The sequence below is a fragment of the Schistocerca piceifrons genome, chromosome 4 (genome assembly GCF_021461385.2).
Source record: "Schistocerca piceifrons isolate TAMUIC-IGC-003096 chromosome 4, iqSchPice1.1, whole genome shotgun sequence".
Classification (NCBI taxonomy): Eukaryota; Metazoa; Arthropoda; class Insecta; order Orthoptera; family Acrididae; genus Schistocerca; species Schistocerca piceifrons.
The window spans coordinates 420063130-420089634 of NC_060141.1; the positions used below are offsets into that span (position 1 = coordinate 420063130).

A 26505-nucleotide genomic window follows, 5' to 3' on the forward strand; every position below is an offset into this window, starting at 1 on the left:
TAGTTCTATTTTTGAAAGCAGAAATCATAATCCACTACTGGCTTGCTAGGCCTATCGTAGCTTCACTTTTCACGATTCCTGTAGGACCTTCACAGCTACCATAGCGGTCCTCGGGCATATACTGTCCCCACTGCACCTCGCTCCTACAGGCATTCCCCTACTTCATGACGTTGCTGTGTCTCCCACGGCTTGGACCAGGCATTGGACTTGTGGGAGAAGGTGGAACCATTACAAGAGGAGATAGAGAAATCAAGGCTGAGATGATATGGACAAGTTAAGAGAATGGAGGAGAAGATAGCCAGGAGGATACATGAGGTGAAATTGGAAGGAAAAAGACCAAGAGGAAGACAAAAGACAGATGGCTGAAAGGAGTAGAGGAATGCACCCAGAAGAAAGACTGGACCAAAGTGATGACAGGGAGATGGTGGCAAGACAGAAGACGATGGAGAGGCCTATGTTCCATACAGACCCAGCCAGTGGCTGGAAACTGTCCAAGATGATGATGTTGATGAGAAGATTCAGACTGTCCTAAAGTTTTGAAAAAGTATTTTTGCAATGAAAATACAGAAGTACACACAATTGTTTGGCTTATATTAGTTTCTTAATGAATATTGGAAATATTTTCATCCTAAAAGCAAAGTATTTGGAGAATTCTGATATTAGTACCATGAAATCTCATGAAGCTGTACAGTTACTAATCAGTAAAGTTAGACAGAGAAAGGGATAGATTTTTTTTATATTGGTACTCATTAATTGTTGGCCACTGTTCTTGATTCAAATTTGAATTCTATTAGTGAGAACAACTTCATTAAATTCTATGATTCTTTAAATTTTCACTTAGTTAACAAATCTGATGATAGTTTAAAATGTTGACTCTCACTATGTCTAAAAAGGGAATAATATTCAATGACAAACATGAAGTTTATAAATGTGTCAAGCTGGATTGCATGAATGAAGATGAATTATATGAGGAATTTTGTAGTTCTAATGATGCAATTAAATGTGCTCTTTTTAGAGGGTAGTATTAGCCAGAAAAGGATAAAAGTTTTAACAACTTTGAAATCAAATAATGTGAATTTTGAAAACTTGAGTAAACTGGTAGGTTATGTCACGAGTTTGCCAGAAATTAATGCTCACACTCAGAGAGTATTTTCTCTTGTGAATAATAAGTGGACAGATGTAAAGAACAGAAGTTGTACAAACCTAATCAAATCTGAACTGCAAGTTGCCATGAATTTTCCGTATTCATGCAGTGAATTCTTCGAATTTGCTAAAAAAATTATATAAAACTACTGACCGAGGCAAAATCTGTTGCAAAATATGTGTAAGTATTTGCAATCTGTAATTAAATAGTTATCTTTTAGGAATATTGCTTTCATTTTTGGTGAAATTTCACCGTGCTCTTAATCTCCCTCATTTTTTGTCGGGGATATAAGTATCTCCCTTATTTTCTTTTAAGAAAGTTTGCCACCCTATCCTCTCCTGTTTCAGATATTCTCAATGGAGCTGACTACAGCACCCTGGGTCTACATCTTGTCAATAGCCCTTTGTACAGCACAAATGACGGAGCCTTGTGTTCTGGTCATGTCATGACGGAGCCTTGTGTTTTGGTCATGTCACCACACCCTGTTTACTATGATGACCATCAAGGTAGCCCCTCTTGTCGAAGCTCTGTGAGCATCAAACAAATCTTCAGTTTTCTTTAACAAGAAGCTTCAATTGTCAGTCTGCACCTCAGGACCATAGCAGGGCTTCATACAGAGGGCATGGACAATGTCTCTCTGCACTTTCGTTTTCTTGACAAAGAGACATAATCCGTGACTTCATATGTGGCATTCAACAAGCGACAAAAGATATGATACAACATAAAGTAGCACTTTAGTAACTATCCCAATAAACCCACTTCTCGCACAGCCATACTGAGATGGGGGAAGAAGTTAACTGGCATGCTTGCAATTATGGTGGTGGGGAACTGACATGCCTGCAATTATGGTGGTGAGGAATTGGCATGGGTGTAGCACACAATCTTTATCTTCTGGATGGGCTTGGTTCCTCCATCTTCAAGGCTTCTGTTGTTTTCACCAGTGCTGAATCTTCCCCCTGTTCAGCAGCAATGTTATTCTGTGCAGTGACGACTGAGATTTTGTCAACTTGTCCACACTGTTGTGTTTCACCACAGGATTCCTTCGAAGAAAATCAGTGTCAATGTGTTTGTATCTGTTTTTGAATGACACTGTGATGTCATACACCTGAAGCCTCAGTGCCCATCTCGCCAGTCGACCCAACAGATCCATCAAGCTAGTCAGCCAGCACAGAGAGAGAGTTGATTCATAACAATGGCAAAGGGTTTGCCAAATAAATAATGCCAGAACTTGTTGGTGGCCAAAACAAATCCCCCCAAGATTTTTATTTCTTGGGTGACAAAGAGATATTTTTCAGACTGAGGTGGAGGCTTGCAGCATAAACACACTTCAACATAGTTGTCATGTGGCTTATGCTTACACAGATTCTTCAAATGTCTTCTTGAAAGGGGTGAGGAGCAGACAATGTTGTCCAGACAGCGAAGACATATACTTCATGAAGATGCTGAAGCAGACTGTCTATCGTACACTCAAAAGGGGCTGGAGCGTTACACAGTCCAAACAGTATAACTTTAAACACCCAGAGACTCACAGTAGTTATGAAGACGGTCATTTCCTAGACAATCTTGTTAACTTCAATTTGCCAGTAACCCTCCTCTAAGTCCATTGTTGAGAAATACTTTCCTCCACTCAAGCAATCTGGGGTGTCAACAATATGCAGCAATGAGTAGACATCTTTTTTGGTGATTTTATTCAGTCACTGGTAGTTGGCAAAGAAACGCCGAGTGCCGTCCTCCTCCTTCACGAGGATGACAGAGATGGAAAAGAGAGCTCTAAAGTTTCAATGATGGAATGTTGGAGCACCTACTCCACTTCCTCCAACATTATTCATCATTCAGCTGACAACATCTATACGAGTGCTGACTTATTAGTGGATAATTCCCAGTGTTGTCAGAGTGTTTTTCTTGGGCCATTTGGCATATCTTTTCTTCAAACCAGATTCAAAAGCATTTGGAGATTGGTCCAGAACACTCAGCAATGTTGTTTCTCTGTCAAACCCAGTGGCAGTTTCAACAGTAGCTTCCATCCACATGTGGTCTGTACCGATAGCACCACCACATTTCTTCATCAGTGGTATTAGGCTGCCCTTTCTTGATTGGTTTTAGGTGTCCCTATACATATACCGTTAGGGATGAGTTGTGGCTGCCCATGAGAATTAGTGATCCAAAGTTCTCCTTGGCCACCTGCAATGCTTACATTCCTTGCTGGCAAGTAGACTTTCTTTAACGAGCCTAAGTAGCTTTTCGCAACTGATAAAAGTTTCGCAGTTTAACTAATCATCTACATTTACAACAGGGACTTGTCTTGTTGATGACAGCAGGATAATGTATTCAACGACAAACAACTGTCCAGAACAATCTCTGTTACATATGCTTATTCGAACTTTTTCGTCAGCCTGGAGCTCTGATCTATCACAGTCTACTACTGGTTGCGATGGCTACAGGAAGTCCCACCCAAGAACAACATTATGATTACATTCTCTTCATAGAGTTGTGGTCTGTCATTGATAGTCAGTCTTGCAATACACATTCTTTTTGGCTGGATGTATTTCTCATTTATGGCTTTCACAAAATTATTTTCGTACTTTGGAACAGTCTTCTTTTAGCTAGTGGTGAAAAGCATTTGACATTAAAAAAAGAAAGCCCCTGAGTCTACATGCTCTCAGACAGGTTGGCCATCAATTATGATGTCAATGAGATTTCCACACATCTTTGTGACTATCGTCCATGGAGAATTTTCATCTGTTATGGCCTCACTTCCACAGATAGTCACTTTGATTACTTTTCCTGAATTCTGTGGCTAGATGAATGGGTGGTGTGTCTGCATGGTCTATGGCATCTTGAGGAGCAACTTTTTCCAATGTACGGTGATGGGCTTCATCCCACAGTTGACGTCTGGCAGTGCAGTAGTTGTCTAACATTCATCTTCTTGCTTTGTAGCATCATAAATGTCCTGAGCATCCACAGTGGAAACATACTGGGGTGTTGCTCTCCATCCTCCAAATGTCTGTTCTTTTGCAGGGAATTATACTTTGCGGAGATGTTGGTTGTACCTGTATTGATCAGATGCTGAGTTATCATTTGATGGCTGTGGCGTAAGTCCAAGTTAGCCCAGTCCACTCTTCCTGGTGCGTGAAACTGGTAGCACAGATTAGTGCTGAAAATCAGTACACGTCTTCCTCAACATACTTCATTATCTCCTGACATAGGTGGCCAATACTCATGGCTGCCCTCTCTGACTTACTTGATCTGACAGTTTTGGCTACCATAATTTGCTGTATGCCTTCTGTTACCACCTAGTGTATGAGACAGGCAATGAGATGATGGGCTTTCACAACTTTCATAGGGACCACAATCAGGTCTCAGTCAAACTTCTTTCGACCAACTCTTTTTTCTGTTGCATTTTCTCCATGTGCTGGCACCATTTTATGAATTCCATGGTTGTTGCAACATCCTTTACGAGAAAAGTTTCTTCTTCCATCTAGCTGGGATTTTGTCAGCTGCTGTAATATTCAGATTCACATTGTGGCATAGGGCCATAACATAAGAGAGATTGTGTCATTTACCCATATCACTGGGCCTTGTTTTTCAATTGTTCTTTCGCTGCTGAATGTCACCAAATGTTTTCTTCATTTTGGTCTCAAACTTATAATGACAACTATTGAGTTTCTCTTTGTTGCTCTTGATCCACTGCTGGTCTGTTCTGGTCAAGTAAAAGTACACATTTCAAAAACGCATAATATCATAATCCCACGTGTTGTATTTGGTGATTCGGTTGAATCCTTTCACCAATTTAATAAGGCCCCGGCAAGCACTGACGGACTTTTATGAGCAGCTGACTAACTGCCGGCTTGAACTCTATTAGTCTCCTATATATATGGACTTAGGAATGATGTACTGTTTGCATTCTGGTTCTTGTCCATGTAGGCAATAGCTCTTACACTGCCTCATTGGAACCACAGTGACAGAGATTTTTTGAAGTACCTGGCATCTCCAGCAAACAATGTCACATCGTAACCACAAACAACTCCAAATCTGAAAGCAAAGTCATCTATGAAGGCAACACTTAGCACTGAAAGTACATTTATAATGAACACCAATGTATAGACAGAAAGGAACTGAATTCCTGGACAGAGAGTACTGCTATTTATATAGACATTGAATATTCCAGCATATGAAAACATAACAAATATAAATTTTGATAATCTTCCAGAAATGATAAATACTAAATAACAAATAATTATTGGTAGTTGGGATTGAAATGACGTCTTGCAGCATGCCAGCCAGTGATCCCAACCACTATGGCACACTGCACACCTTAATACACTGAAGAGCCAAAGGAACTGGTACACCTGCCTAATATATTGTAGGGCCCCTGCAAGCATGCAGAAGTGCCGCAACATGATGTGGCCTGGACTCGAATAATGTCTGGAGTAGTGCTGGAGGGAACTGACACCATGAATCGTGCAGGGCTGCCCATAAATCCGCAAGAGTACGACGGGGTGGAGATCTCTTCTGAACAGCATGGCATCCAAGATATGCTCAATAATGTTCATGTCTTGGGAGTTTGGTGGCCTGCGGAAGTGTTAAACTCAGAAAAGTGTTCCTGGAGCCACTGTGTAGCAATTCTGGATGTGTGGGGTGTCACAATATCCACTGGAATTGCCCAAGTCTGTTGGAATGCACAATGGACATAAATAGATGCAGGTGATCAGACAGGATGCTTACATACATGTCACCTGTCAGAGTTGTATCTAGATGTATCAGGGGTCCCATATCACTCCAACTGCTCATGCCCCACGCTATTACAGAGCCTCCACCAGCTTCAACAGTCCCCTGCTGACACGAAGGATCCATGGATTCATGAAGTTGTCTCCATACCAATACAAATCCATCTGCTCGATACAATTTGAAACAATACTCATCCGATCAGGCAACATTTTTCCAGTCATCAACAGTCCAAAGTCATTGTTGACACAGACCCAGTTGAGGCGTAAAGCTTTGTGTCGTGCAGTCATCGAGGATACATGAGTGGGCCTTCCGCTCCGAAAGCCCATATCCATGATGTTTTGTTGAATAGTTTGCAAGCTGACACATATTGATGGCCCAGCATTGAAAACTGCAGCAATTTGTGGAAGGGTGCACTTCTGTCATGTTGTCATTCGTACCATTCTTGAAGGATCTTTTTCCAGCTGCGGCTATGTCTGAGATTTGATGTTGTACCGGATTCCTGATATTTACAGTACACTCATGAATACCTCGGAAGTGCTGTGTCCCCTCACTCATGTGCCGATTAAAAAACCATGTTCAAACTCACTTAAATCTTGATAACCCGTCATTGTAGCAGCAGTAACCGCTCTAACAACTGCTACAAACCACAGCGCTGTATTCTGCCTGTTTACATATTTCTGTGTATTTGAATACGCATTCCTATACCAGTTTCTTTGGCACTTCAGTGCAGTTTTGGCAACACATACTATAAAATGTCATCAGCAAATGAAACAAATATTAAGTAATTGCACAAATTGATAAATGGGTTAAATTGCTAATTTATGGTCTCTGATTGAAACAGGTGTTTTAAGGTCAATTAAGTTTGAAAAAAATTACTTCCACCTACTTAGAAACTGGCCATCTAAATTCATTATGTCAACTTTCTATTGTTTCCTGGAGCTACGCTGTAAATGAATATACCAAAAATAATAGTGGGTAAGAGCTGTTTGTAGTTTGAGAGCACTCTTCTGGAATGCGTGCCGACACGACACGTGCCACGTGCGCCCACACACACACACACACACACACACACACACACACACACACACACACAGAGAGAGAGAGAGAGAGAGAGAGAGAGAGAGAGAGGGAGGGAGGGAGGGAGGGAGGGAGGGAGGGAGGGAGGGAGGGAGGGGGGTGAGGGACAGGAGGGAGGGGGGAAAGGGGGAGGGGTAGGGGGATGGACAGGGGGAGGGGGAGGAGAGAGCGGGAGGGGGAATAGTCAGTTTCCTTTTATACAATAATTAATCATGCTGAGCAAAGATCTGAAGTGCCTTTTACATGATCAACTTTCTTGTCTCAAGTGACTGCTCAAGACAAGTGCAATGCCTCTGGTATTCTATTCCTGCACTGAGTCTTGCTTGTTCTGAGTGGTCATTTTTGTTTACACGTCTGCACCAAAATTGTTGGTCTTGTGAGAGCTGTCTAATGTGTAGTTTGGCATCTGAATGGTGAAAGTGAGGTTACGAGGGTCAATCCCTTTTATGGAAAAATTGAAATACAGTAATGAAATGTATGAACAAGCAATGACAACAGAGTTTAATAATGACAAAAGCAGAATTTTAGTGGAAGTTCTTGTCAACGATCGTGAGATAAATTCTCTACACTCCTGAGAATTGAGAACTGAAAGAATACAAAAAGTGTAATTCAAATATTTCATAACACATGCATGTAACTGTTCCGAGAAAGTATGTGCTTGCAAACACATCTAACAATATGTAGAATGTAGTAAACAGCGCCTTTTTGATTAATCTTTTTTATCTTGTTTTCTTGCTAAGTGCCAAGTAACAACTACAATTGTTTTTCTCAATGAATAAATCTGAATTTTTCATTGTTGAAATAATTTTCATTAAAACATGTTTACCTGTTTACATTCTTAATTTTATGTAGTATGGGTTGTTTCTCTGTAAAACGTACACACTTTTTGCTTTCAGGTATTTCATCTCTCTTGTACGGGAACACTAGTAGGAAAAAGTCCCAGGATCTTCTGTAAATTTTCAATGTGCCATGAAAGCAAAGCAAACAATATAATAAATATTAAGACTACACGGAAGCACAAAATCATTTTCTATATTAGGAATGAGCTCGACAGAATAGGTTATAGCTTCTGTAAATAGCCACCAGAGTTCCTTGTCTCTGTGCATGGCCAGTGTGCAGAATACTCGGAAATTTAGACCTCCACACTCCGCACAATCTACAGATCACTGACGCCATAGACACACTTGTGTCAAGGTTGGTTGATGATTTACGTGCAGGCATGAAAGGTGCTTGCACTTCAAGTAGTTGATTCTGACCAGAAAGTTGCTGGTGTAAAATGGGCTTGAAAGTGCTTCTGATCTTTCCAAATTGGTTTTCCAACATAAGCTTGGCTCTTAACATCCATCATCTTTTCCATTAATTAATTACTGTTTGACTATCTTGGAGAAATCATCAAGCATAACTCACAGAGGAAAGAAAGATAGCTAAACAGCAGCAACAAAAAGAAGAAAAGCCCAGTTTCTACCACAATCAACATATAATAAGAAATGCTTGCAAACAGACACAAAGATCCAACAATATAAAACCGTAATTCTCTCGGCGACCACTTATGCTTGCGAAACACTGTTCCAAATTAAAAAATGAACTTCTCTGCCCCTCCCTCAAAACTGATAGAAATAAATAAAACTACTGGGCCAATGCATTCTTGTATATCCTCCCCAATGAAACTGTCTATTGAGAAAGTGATCCAACCACCAGCATACAAAAGAAGAAGAAACCTCTGTATTTCTTTCACATCTTGTAACTGCAAGGAAACAAGATGTTTGCAACAACTTGTGATGAGAAATCTTAGAAAGAATAAGCGACAATGGATCCGAGCAATTCAGTAAAATCTTAAAACATTTAGGGTCAAGACTGTAGATGCAGAGAACAAAGATAAAATTACCAGAATGAATTTTTCACTCTGCAGCAGAGTGTGTACTGATATGAAACTTCTTGGCATACTGAAACTGTGTGCCAGACCAGGACCCAAACGCAGGGCCTTTGCTTTTCATGGCCACGCGCTGTACCTACTAAGCTACTGAATCATGACTCGCAATCAGTCATCACAGCTTTACTTCCACCAGTACCTCATCTCCTACCTTCCAAACTTCACAGAGGTTCGCCAGTGAAACTTTCAAGTATAGCACTCCTTGAAGAAAGGATACTGTGGAGACATAGCATAGCCACAGCCTGGGTGTATCCTTTCTTCCAGTTAGTCCAACGAAGTGTGCAGGAGAATGTCCATGAAGTCTGGAAAATAGGAGATGAGGTAAAGCTGTGAGGGTGGCTCGTGAGTTGTGCTTGGATAGCTCAGTCATTAGAGCACTTGCCTAAGAAAGGCAGTGGTCCTCAATTCAGTATGGAAAATGTTGGGAAAGTGTCCACCACCTAAGCACCGAGCCACAATTTGCTAGGAGGAAAGAGGATAATTTTTTTTTTTTTTTTTGGGGGGGGGGGGGGGGGGGGGGAGGATGAACTGTGAACAAAAGAGAAGTAATTGCTCATTTATTTTGTTTTGAAACCAAGCATCTGTGCTTTTAGTAAGCCAATCAGTCAGGCCCCAGTTCTCAGCTGATACAAATCTACAGAGTGGAAAGTTATGTGTTTATCTTTTTCATTCTAATATATTTCTTAAATCTCATGTGTGTTTTTCTATTTAAGAGTTTAATCTCGCATTTTGTAAGTGTAAATTCATTCTGTCTACAGCACAGTTTTCATTTATTTTCAAAAGCCAGCTACATAGCTCATTAATGTATCAGCATTGCTGACATAGCACGAGGGTAGTAAGTTGCATATGTAGGAGTCAGTCTGCTTTTACAGTTTACATCTTCAGTTAAGAGTTGATAGCATGGGTAGGACGCCTGCATGCTGCGTGCGGATGTAAGAGGAGCTGGCCGTAGTTTCGAACAGCTGAATAAAGTTTTGGTTACAGTCTGTCACCTTCAGTCTGCTGCCTCGATGAGCAGGGATGGCGGAGAATCTGGCACGTCACATGGGACACCTCAGATGTAGCTTGTTTTGCCCACGGCTCTGCTGCGAAGGTATCTCCTAGTGTACCCAACGCAGTGGATCCACCATCACAGCAGGGTAAGTGGTCAGTGATATGCAACCATGTCGCTCAAGATGGAGAGCCGAAGTGAAGACAGGCTGTCTATACTCACCCATTCACTCTGCGGGTGGGCTATTGATCAGCAGGCACATAGGGGGGAGGGGTTTACTAGTTACCGGGAGCTCTAACACTAGGTGCATTATGGAGGCCCTTTGCATTCAGGGCTGGAAAGAAAGCCCATGCACCCAGTATGTCCACCAGAGGGCCTCATACGAGTGCAGATATGGATCTGCCTGTGGCTATTGAGCATGCACGGTGCAGTTGTCTACAAGCTGTGGATCATGTTGGCACCAATGACGTCTGTTGCATGGGTTCGGAGACAACCCTCAGTTCATACAGGCAGCTGGCAGGAGGCAAAGGCTGCTGGCCTTGGATGTACAGCACAAACAGAACTCACAATTTTTAGTAATGTTCCCAGAGATGATCCGGGTCCTTTGGTTTGAAGCCCAATGGAGGGTTTCAACCAAAGGCTTCGTCGACTGTGACAGTCTTGGCTGCAGACTTCTAGATCTGCATTATCGAGTGGGGATTTGTAGGACTTTCCTTAATAGGTCAGTAGTGCACTACACAAAGGAAGCAGCTACTCTGGTAGCAGAGTACTTGTGGAGTGCACAGGGGTGTTTTTTTTAATGCTAGGTGGTAGTTTGAGGTACTCTGATGAACACTCACCCATAAATACGAAACAAAGGAAGTCAGACCATGTTCAGACTAAAGACACTTTCACTATCAAAATTTAATCAGTAAATTTTCTAAGTATTCGTAACAAAGTTCTCAAATTTACTGCCCTCCAGGAAAGTTATCGTGCTCAAATTATTCTTGGGACCAAACATTGGCTGAAACCGTAAGTGGAAAGCCCCAAGATATTTAGCGAATCGTAGACTGTATACCAACAAAACGGATCAGATGCCACAGGAGCAGTAGTATTCATTGCAGGTGAGAAAAATATTGTCTCTACTGAGGCCAAAGTTGGGCATGACAGTAAAGATATGTGGTCTTGTATAACAGGTGTAGTTGAATCCAAGTTAATTGTTGAATGTTTTTCGTGGCCACCAATTCTACTGTGACAATTGTAAAGTCATTCAAAGAAGGTCTAGTCAGTTGCGCATAATACCCAGATGATGCAATACTAGTCGGAGGCAATTTTAACCTACCGAGTATAGACTGAGATGTCTATGGATCCACCGCAGGTGGTACTGACAGACCATCGTGCGAAGTACTTTTGAATGCGTTTCTGAAAACTGTATTGAGCAGCTGGTTAAAAAATCGGTCAAGAAGGCAGGAGAGGTTTCTGCTAGAAAGAGCAGATAAGCAGTTGTTAGCATCTCACTTAGTTCCAGTATGGACGAAGAGGAACTGCAGGCAAAGTTTAAGTACATTCCAAATCTTAGTCTGGAGAGTTGTGCGCCTAGTATGTGGATCAAGGATGGAAAAGATCCACCATGGATTAATAAAGAAATATGGGAAATACTGACGAAGCAGAGGTTGTCGCACTCTCGGTTCAAAAGAAAATCCACAAATGCAAAGATTAGTAGAAATTAGTGCATCTGTGAAAAGATCTATGTGTGAAGCATAAAACTACTACCACCTTCATACCTTAGCATACCTGACAGGAAACCTGGGAAAATTATGGTCCCATATAAAAATCACAAAGCGCGTCAATAGCTTCTATCCACTTCCTTGTTGACAAGTCGGGTGTGGCAATTGAAGATAACAAGAACAAAAAGGAAGTTTTAAATTTCACATTCAAGGAATTGTTCACGCAGGAGAAACATACAAACTTACTGTCATTTGAGCACCAGACAGACTCCCATATGGACTACATAGTAACAAGTATCCCTGGTGCAGAGAAACAACTGGAAGATATGAAAGCAAATAAGTCATCAGGTCCAGATGGAATGCCATTTCTGTTTTACAAAGAGTACTCTTACCTAGCATGCATTTATCATGAATCTCTTGCCCAGCGCAAAGTCCCACCAACTGGAAAAAAGTGTATGTGACTTCTGTATATAAGAAGAGTAAAAGATCAGACCTGCAAAATGACAGTCCAATATTCCTAACATTGGCAGAATCCTTGGATATATTCTCAGTTCAAATATAATAAGCTTCTCAGCCTCAAGAAAATTTTTGTCACTCGTGTGAAACTCAGCTTGCTCATTTTTCACATGACGTACTGTGAAATACGGATGAAGAGCAACAGGCAGATTCCATATTTCTAGATTTCCAGAAAGCAGTTGACATGGTGCCCCACTGCAGGCTGTCAAAGAAGGTACGAGCAGATGGAATAGATTCCAGACATGTAAGTGGTTCAAAGACTTTTTAAGTTATGGAACACAGTATACTGTCTTCAACAGCAAGTCTTCATCAGAGACTAGAGTATCATCTGGGGTGCCCCAGGGAAGTGTGATAGGACCACTGTTGTTCTCTATATACATAAATAGTTTGGTGGACATGGCGGGCAACAATCTGTGGTTGTTTGCTGATTACGCTGCGGTGTATGGTATGATGTCAAAGTTGAGTTGCTGTAGACGGATACAAAATGACTTACATAAAATTTCCAGTTGGTGTGATGAATGGCAGCTAGTTCTAAACGTGGAAAAATTTAAGTTACTGCATATGAGTAGGAAAAACAAATCCATAAAGTAAAGGGTGCAGCGTGGGATCTTCCTTATTTAAAAAAAAATCATAAATCAGAGAGTATTAGACATGTCAGTTTAACTCTTTTTCTTTACAAAGAGTAACATCTAAAGTTTTGTTCCATTAAGTTTTGAAAATGATACCTTGAAGGTGGTCTCCATTCTGCTCAATGCATTTGGAGAGTCAAAATCACAAGTTTCGGTCCAGTTTCTCCCATGCTGATGTTGGCAATAGCAACACAAATATTGTTCCATGGCTCAGCCAGGGTCTGCAGACAATAGGTACACACCAAAGATTTGAGATAGCCCCCCAAGAAAAAAATCGCATGGCACTAAATCTGGCAAGCATGCTGGTCACTGGAGATTGCCCCTCAAAAAGATGAGACGATCGGGGAGTGTTCACACAATATGGTCATCGATGTTTGTGCCTTGTGAGCTGTGGGACCATCTTGTTTGAACCAAACATCACCCACATCCATTTCTTCAAGTTCTGGAAGAAAAAAACTATTCAGTCATCTAAACATAATGATCAGAAGTGACCATCACTGCCTTATCATTCTCTTCGAAAAACCATGGGCCAATAATACCAACTTTAGATAGTGCACATCAAACAGTCACACGTTCTGCATGCAAGGGCTGCTCATGAAGTTCTCGGGGGTTCGTGCCACTCCAATACCACATACTGGGTGATATCAAAAAGTCAGTATAAATTTGAAAACTTAATAAACCATTGAATAATGTAGATAGAGAGGTACAAATTGACACACTTGCTTGGAATGACATGGGGTTTTATTAGAACAAAAAAGGGTATTGCTAGATGCGTGAAAGATCTCTGGCGAGCTTCGTTTGGTGATGATCGTGTGCTCAGCCGCCACTTTCGTCATGCTTGGCCTCCCAGGTCCCCAGACTTCAGTCTGTGGGATTATTGGCTTTGGGGTCACCTGAAGTCGCAAGAGTATTGTGATCGACCGACATCTCTAGGGATGCTGAAAGACAACATCCGACACCAATGCCTCACCATACCTCCAGACATGGTTTACAGTGCTGTTCACAACATTATTCCTCGACTAGAGCTATTGTTGAGGAATGATGGTGGACATATTGAGCATTTCCTGTAAAGAACATCATCTTTGCTTTGTCTTACTTTGTTATGCTAATTATTGCTATTCTGATCAGATGAAGCGCCATCTGTCAGACATTTTTTGAATGTTTGTATTTTTTTGGTTCTAATAAAACCCCATGTCATTCCACGCATGTGTGTCAATTTATACCTCGGTATCTACATTATTCCATGATTTATTCAGTTTTCAAATTTATACTGACTTTTTGATCACCCGGTATGTGCCTCGTCGCTAAAGAACACTAAGGTGTCCTGAGGCAGCTCATCGATCAAGGCTTCACACGCATTTTTTTTGTGAAACAAAATCACATGGATCAAGTGTGTGCACCACTGACAGCTTATACGGATCAAATTTCAACTCTTCATGAAGAATTTGTCTCAATGTGCATTCAGAAATTGCGAGGGCAGCTGAAAGTGTGTGTGTGCAGATCGCTTGGGGGAATTCAGAATCGACATCCTTACCCTTTCAATGTTTTCAGGCGTTCTGATGGTTCTTGAAGGTCCTGATTTCTTTTTCTGCACACTTCCAGTATCCATAAAGGTGTCTACACACATAACAATTGATTTACCATGAGGAACATGACCTGCAGGCACGATGTTGAACTGTTTCCTGAATGCACGCTGAGTTCTGATGGCCAAAGGTCCATTCAAAAAGTAGGTCACAACAGCGAACGCGCGCTCCGCTCTTGCCCACTGCATGATCGCTATTAAACTAATCTTAAAAAACACGTTAAAATCTCGCACTTTTAATTGCACTGAAACCCATGCAACAATGAATAACAGCCACTGTGTGCCGCACATTTCAAATAAGGAAGTTCCTGCGCTGCACCCTGTAGTATGGATAAGGTCAGATTAAAGGAAGATATAGAAGCAATTCAGAGGCAGACTGCTAGATTTGTTACCGGTGGGTTTGAACAACATGTAGGTGTTACAGAGATGATTTGGGAACTCAAATGGGAATCCATGGAGGGAAGGCAATGTTCTATTCGAGGATCACCATTGAGAAAATTTAGAGAACCCATATTTTAGGTCAACTGTCGAACAATCTTACTGCAGCCAACATACACTGTGTGAAATGATCATGAAGATAAGATACGAGAAATTAGGGCTCATGTGGAGCCATACAGACAGTTGTTTTCCCTTGCTTTATTTGCGAATGGAACAGGAAAGGAAATAACTAGTAGTAATACCCTACACTACGTCATACGGTGGCTTGCAAAGTATCTATGTACATGCAGATGTAGGTCAAGCATAGTGACTAGTGCAGGTTGACAGAACAAGGGCTATGTTCCCTGTGGTATCAACAAAACATTGTACTGGAAAACTGTCTCTGACCAAAACCAGTTGCACAGTTAAAAATACATGACACAGGATCTTCAAGTTTTGCACTATGCCATTTTTACCAAATACTATGATATGGATAACACAGCAACATTTTAGAAAAGATGGAGAAACATTGCCAAATACCTGGCAGCAAATGTGGTCCCTTTGGGCCAGGTCTTGGTGTATATTCGAGATAAAGGAGATGCTGCTTCATAACTGGTTGGCAGCTCTGCAAGGAGTATTGGCTGCATTAGGAGATAAGGCATGGGAGTCCTGTTTTGATTAAACTAGGGTGAAATTCTGTATGCAAAGACTTCAGCAAAACCTTAAGTGTACTGGAAGAGGGTCTGGTTGTCACAGCAAACTGGTGACCAAACAAATGTCCATCTCTTGTCAGATAACATCACCCTACTGAATGCATCCCTGTCCTTGCACACATTTAGTGGGAATATCTGCAGCTTAAAAGTTTATTTTCTAGAGATATTATCACTATATAGCACTATTTACATGCCTATAAGGCTGGTGTATTGAGCATTAAGCCAAATCTACTGCAACTCCATATAGGTTTTATACATCTTTTGTTTGCATGTTACTTATATACATACCATTTTGTACCAAAATTAATTCTTCCATTATTGTGCAACTCTGAATCACAATTCTGCTCAGATAAACATACTATCCTATTGTCAGCTACAAATTTATGTTAAACAAAGTACAGCTATGTATGCCAATATTAGAAAAAATGCTTCATACAAGATGCAGAACACTTCACTGATCTCTCAGCGCAACACCCTCGTCAATGGCATCCCTCCTCTCCTCTCCTCTCCTCTCCTCTCCCCTCCCCTCCCCTCCCCTCTGTCAACATCACTTAGACCTGTCCCTCTGTTACTATTCTTAGTATCTATCCTGAACCTGTAAAACTGATAGTCAAACATCCTTCCAAAATCTATTGAGAACCATTTGGGTTTTTACAACTGTGTGTCAACACATTTTCCCCTTAATAGTATTTGAAGTTAATAACACAGAATGAATTAAGACATAGTGTGGAATTCACAACCAGAATACAAGAAGTATATACCAGTTTGCCAGTAGACGTCAGGCTGGAAATGTAAAAGCCCCAAATGCTGAGAAATAAAGTATAAGTATACCTTCAAATGTATCAAAAGGAAATTCATTTGAGAAAACTACAATTTACAAACAGAAAATGACTGGCCAGTAATTACATTATGGAAGTGAAATTCAAGTACAGTCAATATACACATTTAGGAGTGAAAAACTAATCCTAGTTTCAGAACTATTAGTGCCTTCCTGATTTTCCTACCATCCTACTGTACATTAGCACTCACCACCACTAATTTACCACTCTATCTGAACACGCCAGATTTCTTTCCATTTACCCCTTTCCCACATTCACTCAACTTCTGTCAACATTTATTTTGGTGGTCACTTACACCATCTCCTATCTCCCTGCATAAGTGACATTCATTTGACATCTTTTCTTTATCTCCTGTGCTGTTGATCCCCCCATCCCCCCCCCCCACTCCCCATCCCACATTCTGTCCTCGTGTGTGTGTGTGTGTGTGTGTGTGTGTGTGTGTGTGTAAGGCATGCACATATGCACATGTACACAGAACAGCTTCATTTCCTATCTGCTCCCCCCCACATCAGCATATAACTGTTGTTCCACACAAAAATTGGAATAGAATTCCAGAAATACCTACCAACAAAAATTCATTCTTCACACTTCCTACAAATTCAACATAATTAAAAACTTCAACAATATAACTTTTAAAAAATCTAACACTTATAGCAACACTTATAGCTTCTGTTTCCTCTACTTACAGCTTTAGGATAATCTTCCCTATACAATCTCGTTCCATAGAAGTACCAGTATGCTGAATGGTTTTCATCATGACCAAGGGGCTCAACCCTTAAACTATCTGATTCCAAGTTCTGAAAAGAGATTTTAACATTAGTTTCATTTTATTCAAACATAGGGTTCTGTGACTTTTGTCAGCCATGGACCCAACAACAGTCAGTTAAATCCAGAGTTAAATATACATAAAGTCATGACCGCATATGGCATGCGCTAGGAAGATTCTAATTCCATATTGTGTAAAGGGAATGCAATTAAGTGAATAACAAGGCACTGCACACTGCATAGCTACGCAGTGTTTGCAGTACTTCAGGCTGATATTAGAATGCCCTAGACACTGTTTAAGAGATGCAGTAGCAATATCCTTGCACTGACAAGTCCAGAAGTAGATCAATATTTCCTACAGCCTCTACACAAAGTTTATCAACCCTCTTCTCTCAAATATATAAATACCCACAAACCAGTACACAGAATTCAAAAGAAGCACTATTACTTTTTTATGTTATGCAACACCTATAGGACAGAAAAGGGCAATTGCTCCTTTTATATTTATAGATTCATGTATTGCTTACAGATGCAGTTAATATCTTCTTACTTTTTACTACTAAAACTACTGCTGCTACCAAGACTTTCACAACTGTGCTTTGCAAAATATTTTATATCTGTGAAAAACTAAAGGAATATACTCCCACGCATTTTCAACACCTCACAAACCTGGCATACACTTATCATTGATCTCACCATAAACATGGTACATAAATTTCTGTAAGTAGTGCTTCACTTGCTTACTTGTATACAGGGTGAAGAAAAAATGCCGCACCCGGGTGTCGACTTACAATTCCTCATCCAGGTTCAAGATAAAAAGTTTATCTAGCAAAATCAGATTGAGAGCATTTTGAAAACACTTGTACAAAAATGAGAAGCTGTCAGCAATGACACATCGTGCAATACATCAGAACATACAGAGGAACATGTATTACCTCCTACTACCATAACAACCATTGTAGCTCACTGAGTAGACTGCTGGGGCATCAAACCGACCTACACCATGGGGCTACGGTTCGAATCATCGCAAGCCTGCTTTTTAATTTTTTTAAATGTCAGTTCCCTAGTTCTCATCATTTAAAAGCAGGACATTATTTTGTCACTTGACACACAGCCTATCACATAACAATGGGATCCATTAAACTGCATGCATGTGTGTATTAACTGAACAGCGCACAACCATAACTTTTCATGTCAAGTTCCTGTGTGTCAGCTTCCCCATGTAGAACACAAATGATGAATATGTTGATATTCTTTTGATGCTGGGTGCATCAGATAACCAAGCTGATGCTCATGCTGCTGCTGCTCGTGCATATGCTGCAGGGTACCCTCAAAGGCACCATCGCAATAAGAATGTTTTTTGTCGCCTGGAGCTATGCCTTTGGGAAACCAGTAATCTTCATCCACAAGTAATGGACTGAGATTGTCCAAGGACTAGGCGTACTCCACTAAAGGATGTGATTCTTGAAACCAGTTAACCAATCACCTCAGCAAAATGCCCTTGATATTGCAAGACAGTTGCAGACACCTCAAAGATTGGTTGCTGAAGTGTCGCACAATCAAGAACTGCAAACTCCACACCTGGGGACAAATGACTACATTTGACAAGTATAGTTTTGTGAATGGCTTTTGCACCAAGCGGAGGATAATGACCATTTTATAGATAATGTGATATGTAATGATGAATCCAGATTCACTCGGGAAGGTATTTTCAACCTCCACAACACACATTATTTGTCTGAACACAACCCACATGTCACCCATGGTTGTGGCATGATGGTGCATTACCACAAGCATTTCCAGGAAAATGGATTGGTCATGGAGGTCCAACGTTCTGGATCTTAATCCAATAGGTTTTTATCTGTGGGGACACTTATAGAAAAAAGTTTATAGTATTTCACCCAAGGATGTACATGAGCAAATACCTTGCGTGTGTGCAGCTTGCAAATGCAAGATGGTCGCTTTGAACATCATCTCTAAACTGAGTGTTGCTCATATGTGTACGCACTGACTCTGAGAAGATAAGCCTGGACATCAAACGTATAAAATGGAATTAACTGCGAGTAGCATAGTGTGCAATCTTGTGTAGCCTACCTGTTACGCATTCTGTACGTCATTGGATACAGATGATGTTACTGTAGCCACAATAATTTTCTACTGGCTTTATTTGTGTCATGGACAAAACAAAATGGTTGTTTATATCTGTAAGAAGTTCATTTTATGTCTTAATGCTTATATAAAGTAATAGTAACAGAAAGATATACACAAGATAACGCATTGTGGAAGTGTAAAATGGATACAATCTGATAATTTAATTGGAAGGGAGGAAAAATAAAAACAAAAAAAAATTTTAAAAAATTAAATGTTTCGTCTGAACGTAACTCTAAGAGTGTCGAGCCTGCATATAGTTATCACGGTACTGCCTTATCTCACTGAGCTATTGGGACAGCTCCAGCACAGTGCACAGTTCATGCTACCTGCATGCAGTTACAGCACTGCCAGAACCTTATTTTTTAAATTCCATTTCTATTAAACCTACTGGTAGCACTATGTTTTGCTAGATACACTTTTGTCTCGAACTGGGGTGAGTAATTGCATGTCGATTGCTTAAGGCGGAATTTTTTCTTCACCCTGTTAGCAGCCCCAGTTTTTATCTATACCATGATGGAATTCCTACTTTTTACTGTTTTAATAGTACACATCATGATCATAAGCATAGAATTTGAGTTTTTTCCCTATGTTTTTCTTTACTAGCATTGCAGTCCAGTCCTGCGTTACAAAAGCTGTACAATTTTTTTCAAAAATTGATATTTCTTCGCATTATTCTGCAGAAACTGCTGCTGAATATCACATCTGATCACTTTCCATGCTTGCACTGCCAGGTAAGAATGTGCACCAGTTTGAACTTTAACATAGCTGTTGGTATAGTCCTGTGACAAAGTGAGTTCTCGCTATGGATCATTTTTTTGAGTAAAACATTTCACAAATGAAAATATGCACCCAAGCATAAATAAAGCTGCTGTTTATGCTTGCGTGCAAACTTTTAGTTCTGGTATGTGAATAATGATATCCTGTTCATAAATATTTGAGAAGAGAGTTGCATCAGAATCAGTCACAAAATATATTCTCTTTATCTGCATTCTTAAACACAGCCAAAGCTCATTTTACAACTACAGCAATGTTTGTCCTGATGATATAAGAAAATAAAGACAAATTTATTGAGGGTCGAATAACACTTATTAGGCCATCTTCAGATAACTACTGGCATAACAACAGCCAGTAGTTACCTGAAGATGGCCTAATAAGCTGAAAACGTAGTTCATACAAATAAAAACCAGTGGAACAAAAAACCGTCTATGTGTTATTCTACCCTCAATATGGAAACGTTCTATCAAGAAGCGACGGAAGACTTCATAAAAAAGACAAATTTAATTACGTGATATTACTGTATTTATGACCCTTCAAAACTGTTCGAAAATTAGCTTGAGTGGAAAACAAAAACTTTTACGAGACATGCATTTAAAACAAACTTGTGCTTGTGTTTAAGAACACCCATAGTGAACAACACAATGCGAACATTTCATGTATAGTCTTCAATTGGCACCACCTGATAATACTTATAAGAGGGTGGAGCTGTAATCTAACAAACCTAAGAGTAAATTCAGAAATTAATTGTTGAAATTTTGGAAGCATATAGATAAATTACTTCTTAGGGATAAAATCAATTTTAAAACCACCAGATTCATACCTTCAGTACATCCTGGACATCATCAGCATCCAATCGGAAATCACACAAAGCATGCAATATTTCAACCTTTGTTCGTAAAGGTAGGAACTGAAAGTCCATGTCAGTATTGAAGGGATTCTCTCTTCCATATTCCTGAAATAATACGAAAATTAAATGACTGTTCTGCAGTAAATGAAAAGCAATCATTTCCCATGTCATACTTTACCAACCCTGCAATTTATTACACAAATAAACTCTACACGGTTCTACATAACACACATATTTTATATTATATTATTTCTAACATTACATATGTCAATTTATACAGAATAAACAACAAATAAAAAATGTAACAGACACAATAGATGATCTTGACAACAGATGACAACTCATTATATAACAGTAACTTATATAGATAAAAATCTGTAATGAGTGATCAAAATGTTAAATGAAAATTCCAGCACACCAGAATATCCATGTGCCTCTGCAGACATGAACTCTCTCAACCTCCCTCACCCTCACACGCAATTACACCAAAAGATCCACACACATATACCAGTAGTACACCTACGCACTGTTTTCAAACTGCCTGACAGATAAAAACTATATGCCAGACTGGGACTCAAATTCGGATTCCTGCTTTTTGTGGGGAATGCTCTTAACAAATGAGCAATCAAATCAAGTCTCACAACCCAGCCTAACAGCTTCATTTCTGCAATGCAACAACTTGTTCCACTGACACCAACTTCCCCATATTTACTTCCAAACACATGATCATACACCAAAACATATGTTTCTATATAATTGTACACTATGTTACGTTGATATCCCTTCCTCCTTCCCTCCCTAATACTTCCTTTAAATTTCACATCAGCAACATTACTGTTCCTAATTTAACTGAGTATTAATGTTCACTCCTATTTGTAGTACACGTCTGTCACAATATTTGATTGTACTAATGGAATTAAACTATGTGAGGGGGTTTTCTCTTTTCCATAACAGTTTCGAAGCTGCAAGTCATTTTCCTGACCATATGCATGCTGCCAACATAAGCAGTCTTTCTGAGCAACATATCACGAAATGCAACAGTGCCCAACACAGCTACATTTCTTTACTGTCACCGCGACAAATACTGTGGACATAAGCTTAATTATTTAATTGCATGTGATAGTTATTTATTATCAGGAAAAAGAAAACTGGCGTTCTACGGATCAGAGCATGGGATGTCAGATCCCTTAATCGGGCAGGTAGGTTAGAAAATTTAAAAAGGGAAATGGATAGGTTAAAGTTAGATATAGTGGGAATTAGCGAAGTTCGGTGGCAAGAGGAACAAGCCTTTTGGTCAGGTGAATACAGGGTTATAAATACAAAATCAAATAGGGGTAATGCAGGAGTAGGTTTAATAATGAATTTAAAAAAAAGGAGTGGGAGTAAGCTACTACAAACAGCATAGTGAACGCACTATTGTGGCCAAGATAGACACGAAGCCCACGCCAACTACAGTAGTACAAGTTTATATGCCAACTAGCTCTGCAGATGATGAAGAAATTGATGAAATGCATTATGAGATAAAAGAAATTATTCAGGTAGTGAAGGGAGACAAAAATTTAATAGTCATGGGTGACTGGAATTCGAGAGTAGGGAAAAGGAGAGAAGGAAACATAGTAGGTGAATATGGATTGGGGCTAAGAAATGATAGAGGAAGCCGCCTGGTAGAGTTTTGCACAGAGCATAACTTAATCATAGCTAACACTTGGTTCAAGAATCATGAAAGAAGGTTGTATGCATGGAAGAATCCTGGAGATACTAGAAGGTATCAGATAGATTATATAGAATGAAATTTTCACTCTACAGCAGAGTGTGCGCTGATATGAAACTTCCTGGCAGATTAAAACTGTGTGCCGGACCGAGACTCGAACTCGGGACCTTTGCCTTTCGCGGGGAAAGTGCTCTACCGACTGAGCTACCCAAGCATGACTCACGCCCCATCCTCACAGCTTTAATTCCGCCAGTACCTCGTCTCTACCTTCCAAACTTCACAGAAGCTCTCCTGCGAAAGATGCAGAACTAGCACTCCTGGAAGAAAGGATATTGCGGAGACATGACTTGGCCACAACCTGGGGGATGTTTCTAGAATGAAATTTTCACTCTACAGCGGAGTGTGCGCTGATATGAAACTTCCTGGCAGATTAAAACTGTGTGCTGGACCGAGACTCGAACTTGGGACCTTTGCCTTTCGCAGGCAAGCGCTCTACCTACTGAGCTACCCAAGCACGACTCACGCCCCGTCCTCATAGCTTTAATTCCACCAGTACCCCGTCTCCTACCTTCCAAACTTCACAGAAGCTCTGCTGCAAACCAGGAGAGCTTCTGTGAAGTTTGGAAGGTAGGAGACAAGGTACTGGTGGAATTAAAGCTGTGAGGACTGGGCGTGAGTCGTGCTTGGGTAGCTGAGTCGGTAGAGCACTTGGATGCGAAAGGCAAAGGTCCCGAGTTCGAGTCTCCTGCGAACCAGGAGAGCTTCTGTGAAGTTTGGAAGGTAGGAGACGAGGTACTGGCAGAATTAAAGCTGTGAGGAAGGGGCGTGAGTCATGCTTGGGTAGCTCGGTCAGTAGAGCGGTTGCCCGCGAAAGGCAAAGGTCCGAGTTCGAGTCTCGGTCCAGCACACAGTTTTAATCTGGCAGGAAGTTTCAGATAGATTATATAATGGTAAGACAGAGATTTAGGAACCAGGTTTTAAATTGTAAGACATTTCCAGAGGCAGATGTGGACTCTGACCACAATCTGTTGGTTATGAACTGTAGATTAAAACTGAAGAAACTGCAATAAGATGGGAATTTAAAGAAATGGGACCTGCATAAACTGACTAAACCTCAGGTTGTACAGAGTTTCAGGGAGAGCATAAGGGAACAATTGACAAGAATGGGGGAAAGACGTACAGTAGAAGAAGAATGGGTAGCTCTGAGGGATGAAGTAGTGAAGGCAGCAGAGGACCAAGTAGGTAAAAATACGAGGGCTAGTAGAAATCCTTGGGTAACAGAAGAAATATTGAATTTAATTGATGAAAGGAGAAAACATAAAAATGCAGTAAATGAAGCAGGCAAAAAGGAATACAAACGTCTCAAAAATGAGATCGACAGGAAGTGCAAAATGGCTAAGCAGGGATGGCTAGAGGACAAATGTAAGGATGTAGAGGCTTAGCTCACTAGGGGTAGGATACATACTGCCTACAGGAAAATTAAAGAGACCTTTGGAAAATAGAGAACCACTTGTATGAATATCAAGAGCTCAGATGTAAACCCAGTTCTAAGCAAAGAAGGGAAAGCAGAAAGGTGGAAGGAGTGTATAGAGGGTCTATATAAGGGTGATGTACTTGAGGACAATATTATGGAAATGGAAGAGAATGTAGATGCAGATGAAATGGGAGATAAGATACTGCGTGAAGAGTTTGACAGAGCATTGAAAGACCTGAGTCAAAACAACGCCCCGGGAGTAGACAACACTCCATTAGAACTACTGACGGCCTTGGGAGAGCCAGTCCTGACAAAACTCTACCATCTGGTGAGCAAGATGTATGAGACAGGCGAAATACCCTCATACTTCAAGAGGAATATAATAATTCCAATCCCAAAGAAAGCAGGTGTTGACAGATGTGAAAATTACCGAACTATCAGTTTGATAAACCACGGCTGCAAAATACTACCGCGAAATCTTTACAGACAAATGGAAAAACTAGTGGAAGCCGACCTCCAGGAAGATCAGTTTGGATTCCGTAGAAATGTTGGAACACATGAGGCAATACTGAGGCTACAGCTTATCTTAGAAGAAAGATGAAGGAAAGGCAAACCTACGTTTCTGGCATTTGTAGACTTAGAGAAAGCTTTTGACAATGCTGACTGGAATACTCTCTTTCACATTCTAAAGGTGGCAGGGGTAAAATACTGGGAGCGAAAGGCTATTTACAATTTGTACAGAAACCAGATGGCAGTTATAAGAGTCGAGGGGCATGAAAGGGAAGCAGTGGTTGGGAAAGGAGTGAGACAGGGTCGTAGCCTCTCCCCGATGTTATTCAATCTGTATATTGAGCAAGCAATGAAGGAAACAAAAGAAAAATTCGGAGTAGGTATTAAAATCCATGGAGAAGAAATAAAAACTGTGAGGTTCGCCGATGACATTGTAATTCTGTCAGAGACAGCAAAGGACCTGGAAGAGCAGTTGAATGGAATGGACAGTGTCTTGAAAGGAGGATATAAGATGAACTACAACAAAAGCAAAACGAGGATAATGGAATGTGGTTGAATTAAATCGGGTGATGCTGAGGGAATTAGATTAGGAAATGAGACACTTAAAGTAGTAAAGGAGTTTTGCTATTTGGAGAGCAAAATAACTGATGAAGGTCGAAGTAGAGAAGATATAAAATGTAGACTGGCAATGGCAAGGAAAGCGTTTCTGAAGAAGAGAAATTTGTTAACATCGAGTATAGATTTAAGTGTCAGGAAGCCGTTTCTAAAAGTATTTGTATGGAGTAAAGCCTTGTATGGAAGTAAAACATGGACAATAAATAGTTTGGACAAGAAGAGAACAGAAGCTTTCGAAATGTGGTGCTACAGAAGAATGCTGAAGATCAGATGGGTAGATCACGTAACTAATGATGAAGTATTGAATGGAATTTGGGAGGAATTCGTGGCACAACTTGACAAAAAGAAGGGACCGGTTAGTAAGACATGTTCTAAAGCATCAAGGGATCACAATTTTAGCACTGGATGGCAGCGTGGAGGGTAAAAATCGTAGAGGGAGACCAAGGTATGAATACACTAAGCAGATTCAGAAGGATGTAGGTTGCAGTAAGTACTGGGAGATGAAGAAGCTTGCACAGGATAGGGTAGCATGGCGAGCTGCATCAAACCAGCCTCAGGACTGAAGACCACAACAACATTTATTATTTACCAATAACAGTTCACTAGGTGCAAGGAGCATGACAAACTGACAGTTAACGACTGAAAAAGGATGGTCTCGAGATTTATGAATTTCATCCCCCTTTGGCAACATCCCTGCTACAGAAACATTATGCATGGAGTTCATACCGATGGCAGTAACCATACTTTGTGGGACACCTTACAGGGAATGTACTTCGATTTACAAACGCTGCAGAGGAATACATGACTTGACTTCCAGTTTACTGTGGCTTGAAGGTACCTAACAGTTTTTCTGTCTTTTCCATCTGACCACCGGGAAAATATTAAATGATTGTGTGGCACTTATGATCGGGATCCCCAGCAGGGGAAGTTAGGCCCTTGAGTTGCAAATCTTTCCATTTAATGGCACACTGGGTGACTTGCATGTCAATAATGATGAGGATAACACAACACCCAGTCCTGGGGTCGAGAAAATATCCAACCTGGCTGGAAGTCAAAACTAGGCCTGCTGGATGGCAGTCAAACACACTGACCACTCAGTTAAAGGGGTGGACTGTAACAACTGTCTGTTTCAAAATGACTGTGCATCTCGTAACACTACTGACTGACTCTCATTCAATTTCAACACACACACACACACACACACACACACACACACACACACACACACACACACACACACACACTGAAACATACCAACATCCACAATGACAGTGAGGCCACAACAAATGCCGAACAGTTGATACATTCCAAAACTAGTACCAACTTATCACAACTGCACTGTTATAGCCAAGAGCTGCAGTACAAAACCAGTAGGGAATCAAA

General features: G+C 40.6%; 1 protein-coding gene across 1 annotated transcript in view; it reads right to left on the reverse strand.

Moving 5' to 3' along the window:
• LOC124796318 (mucin-12-like) overlaps positions 1 to 26505 on the reverse strand; it is a 304314-nt gene that overhangs the window by 224502 nt on the left and 53307 nt on the right. The window contains exons 4-5 of the mRNA XM_047260448.1: positions 20786 to 20917; positions 16959 to 17069 (exon numbers count right to left, since the gene is read on the reverse strand). Coding sequence (XP_047116404.1) covers positions 16959 to 17069; positions 20786 to 20917 — 243 coding nt within the window. The remainder of the gene's footprint in view (positions 1 to 16958; positions 17070 to 20785; positions 20918 to 26505) is intronic.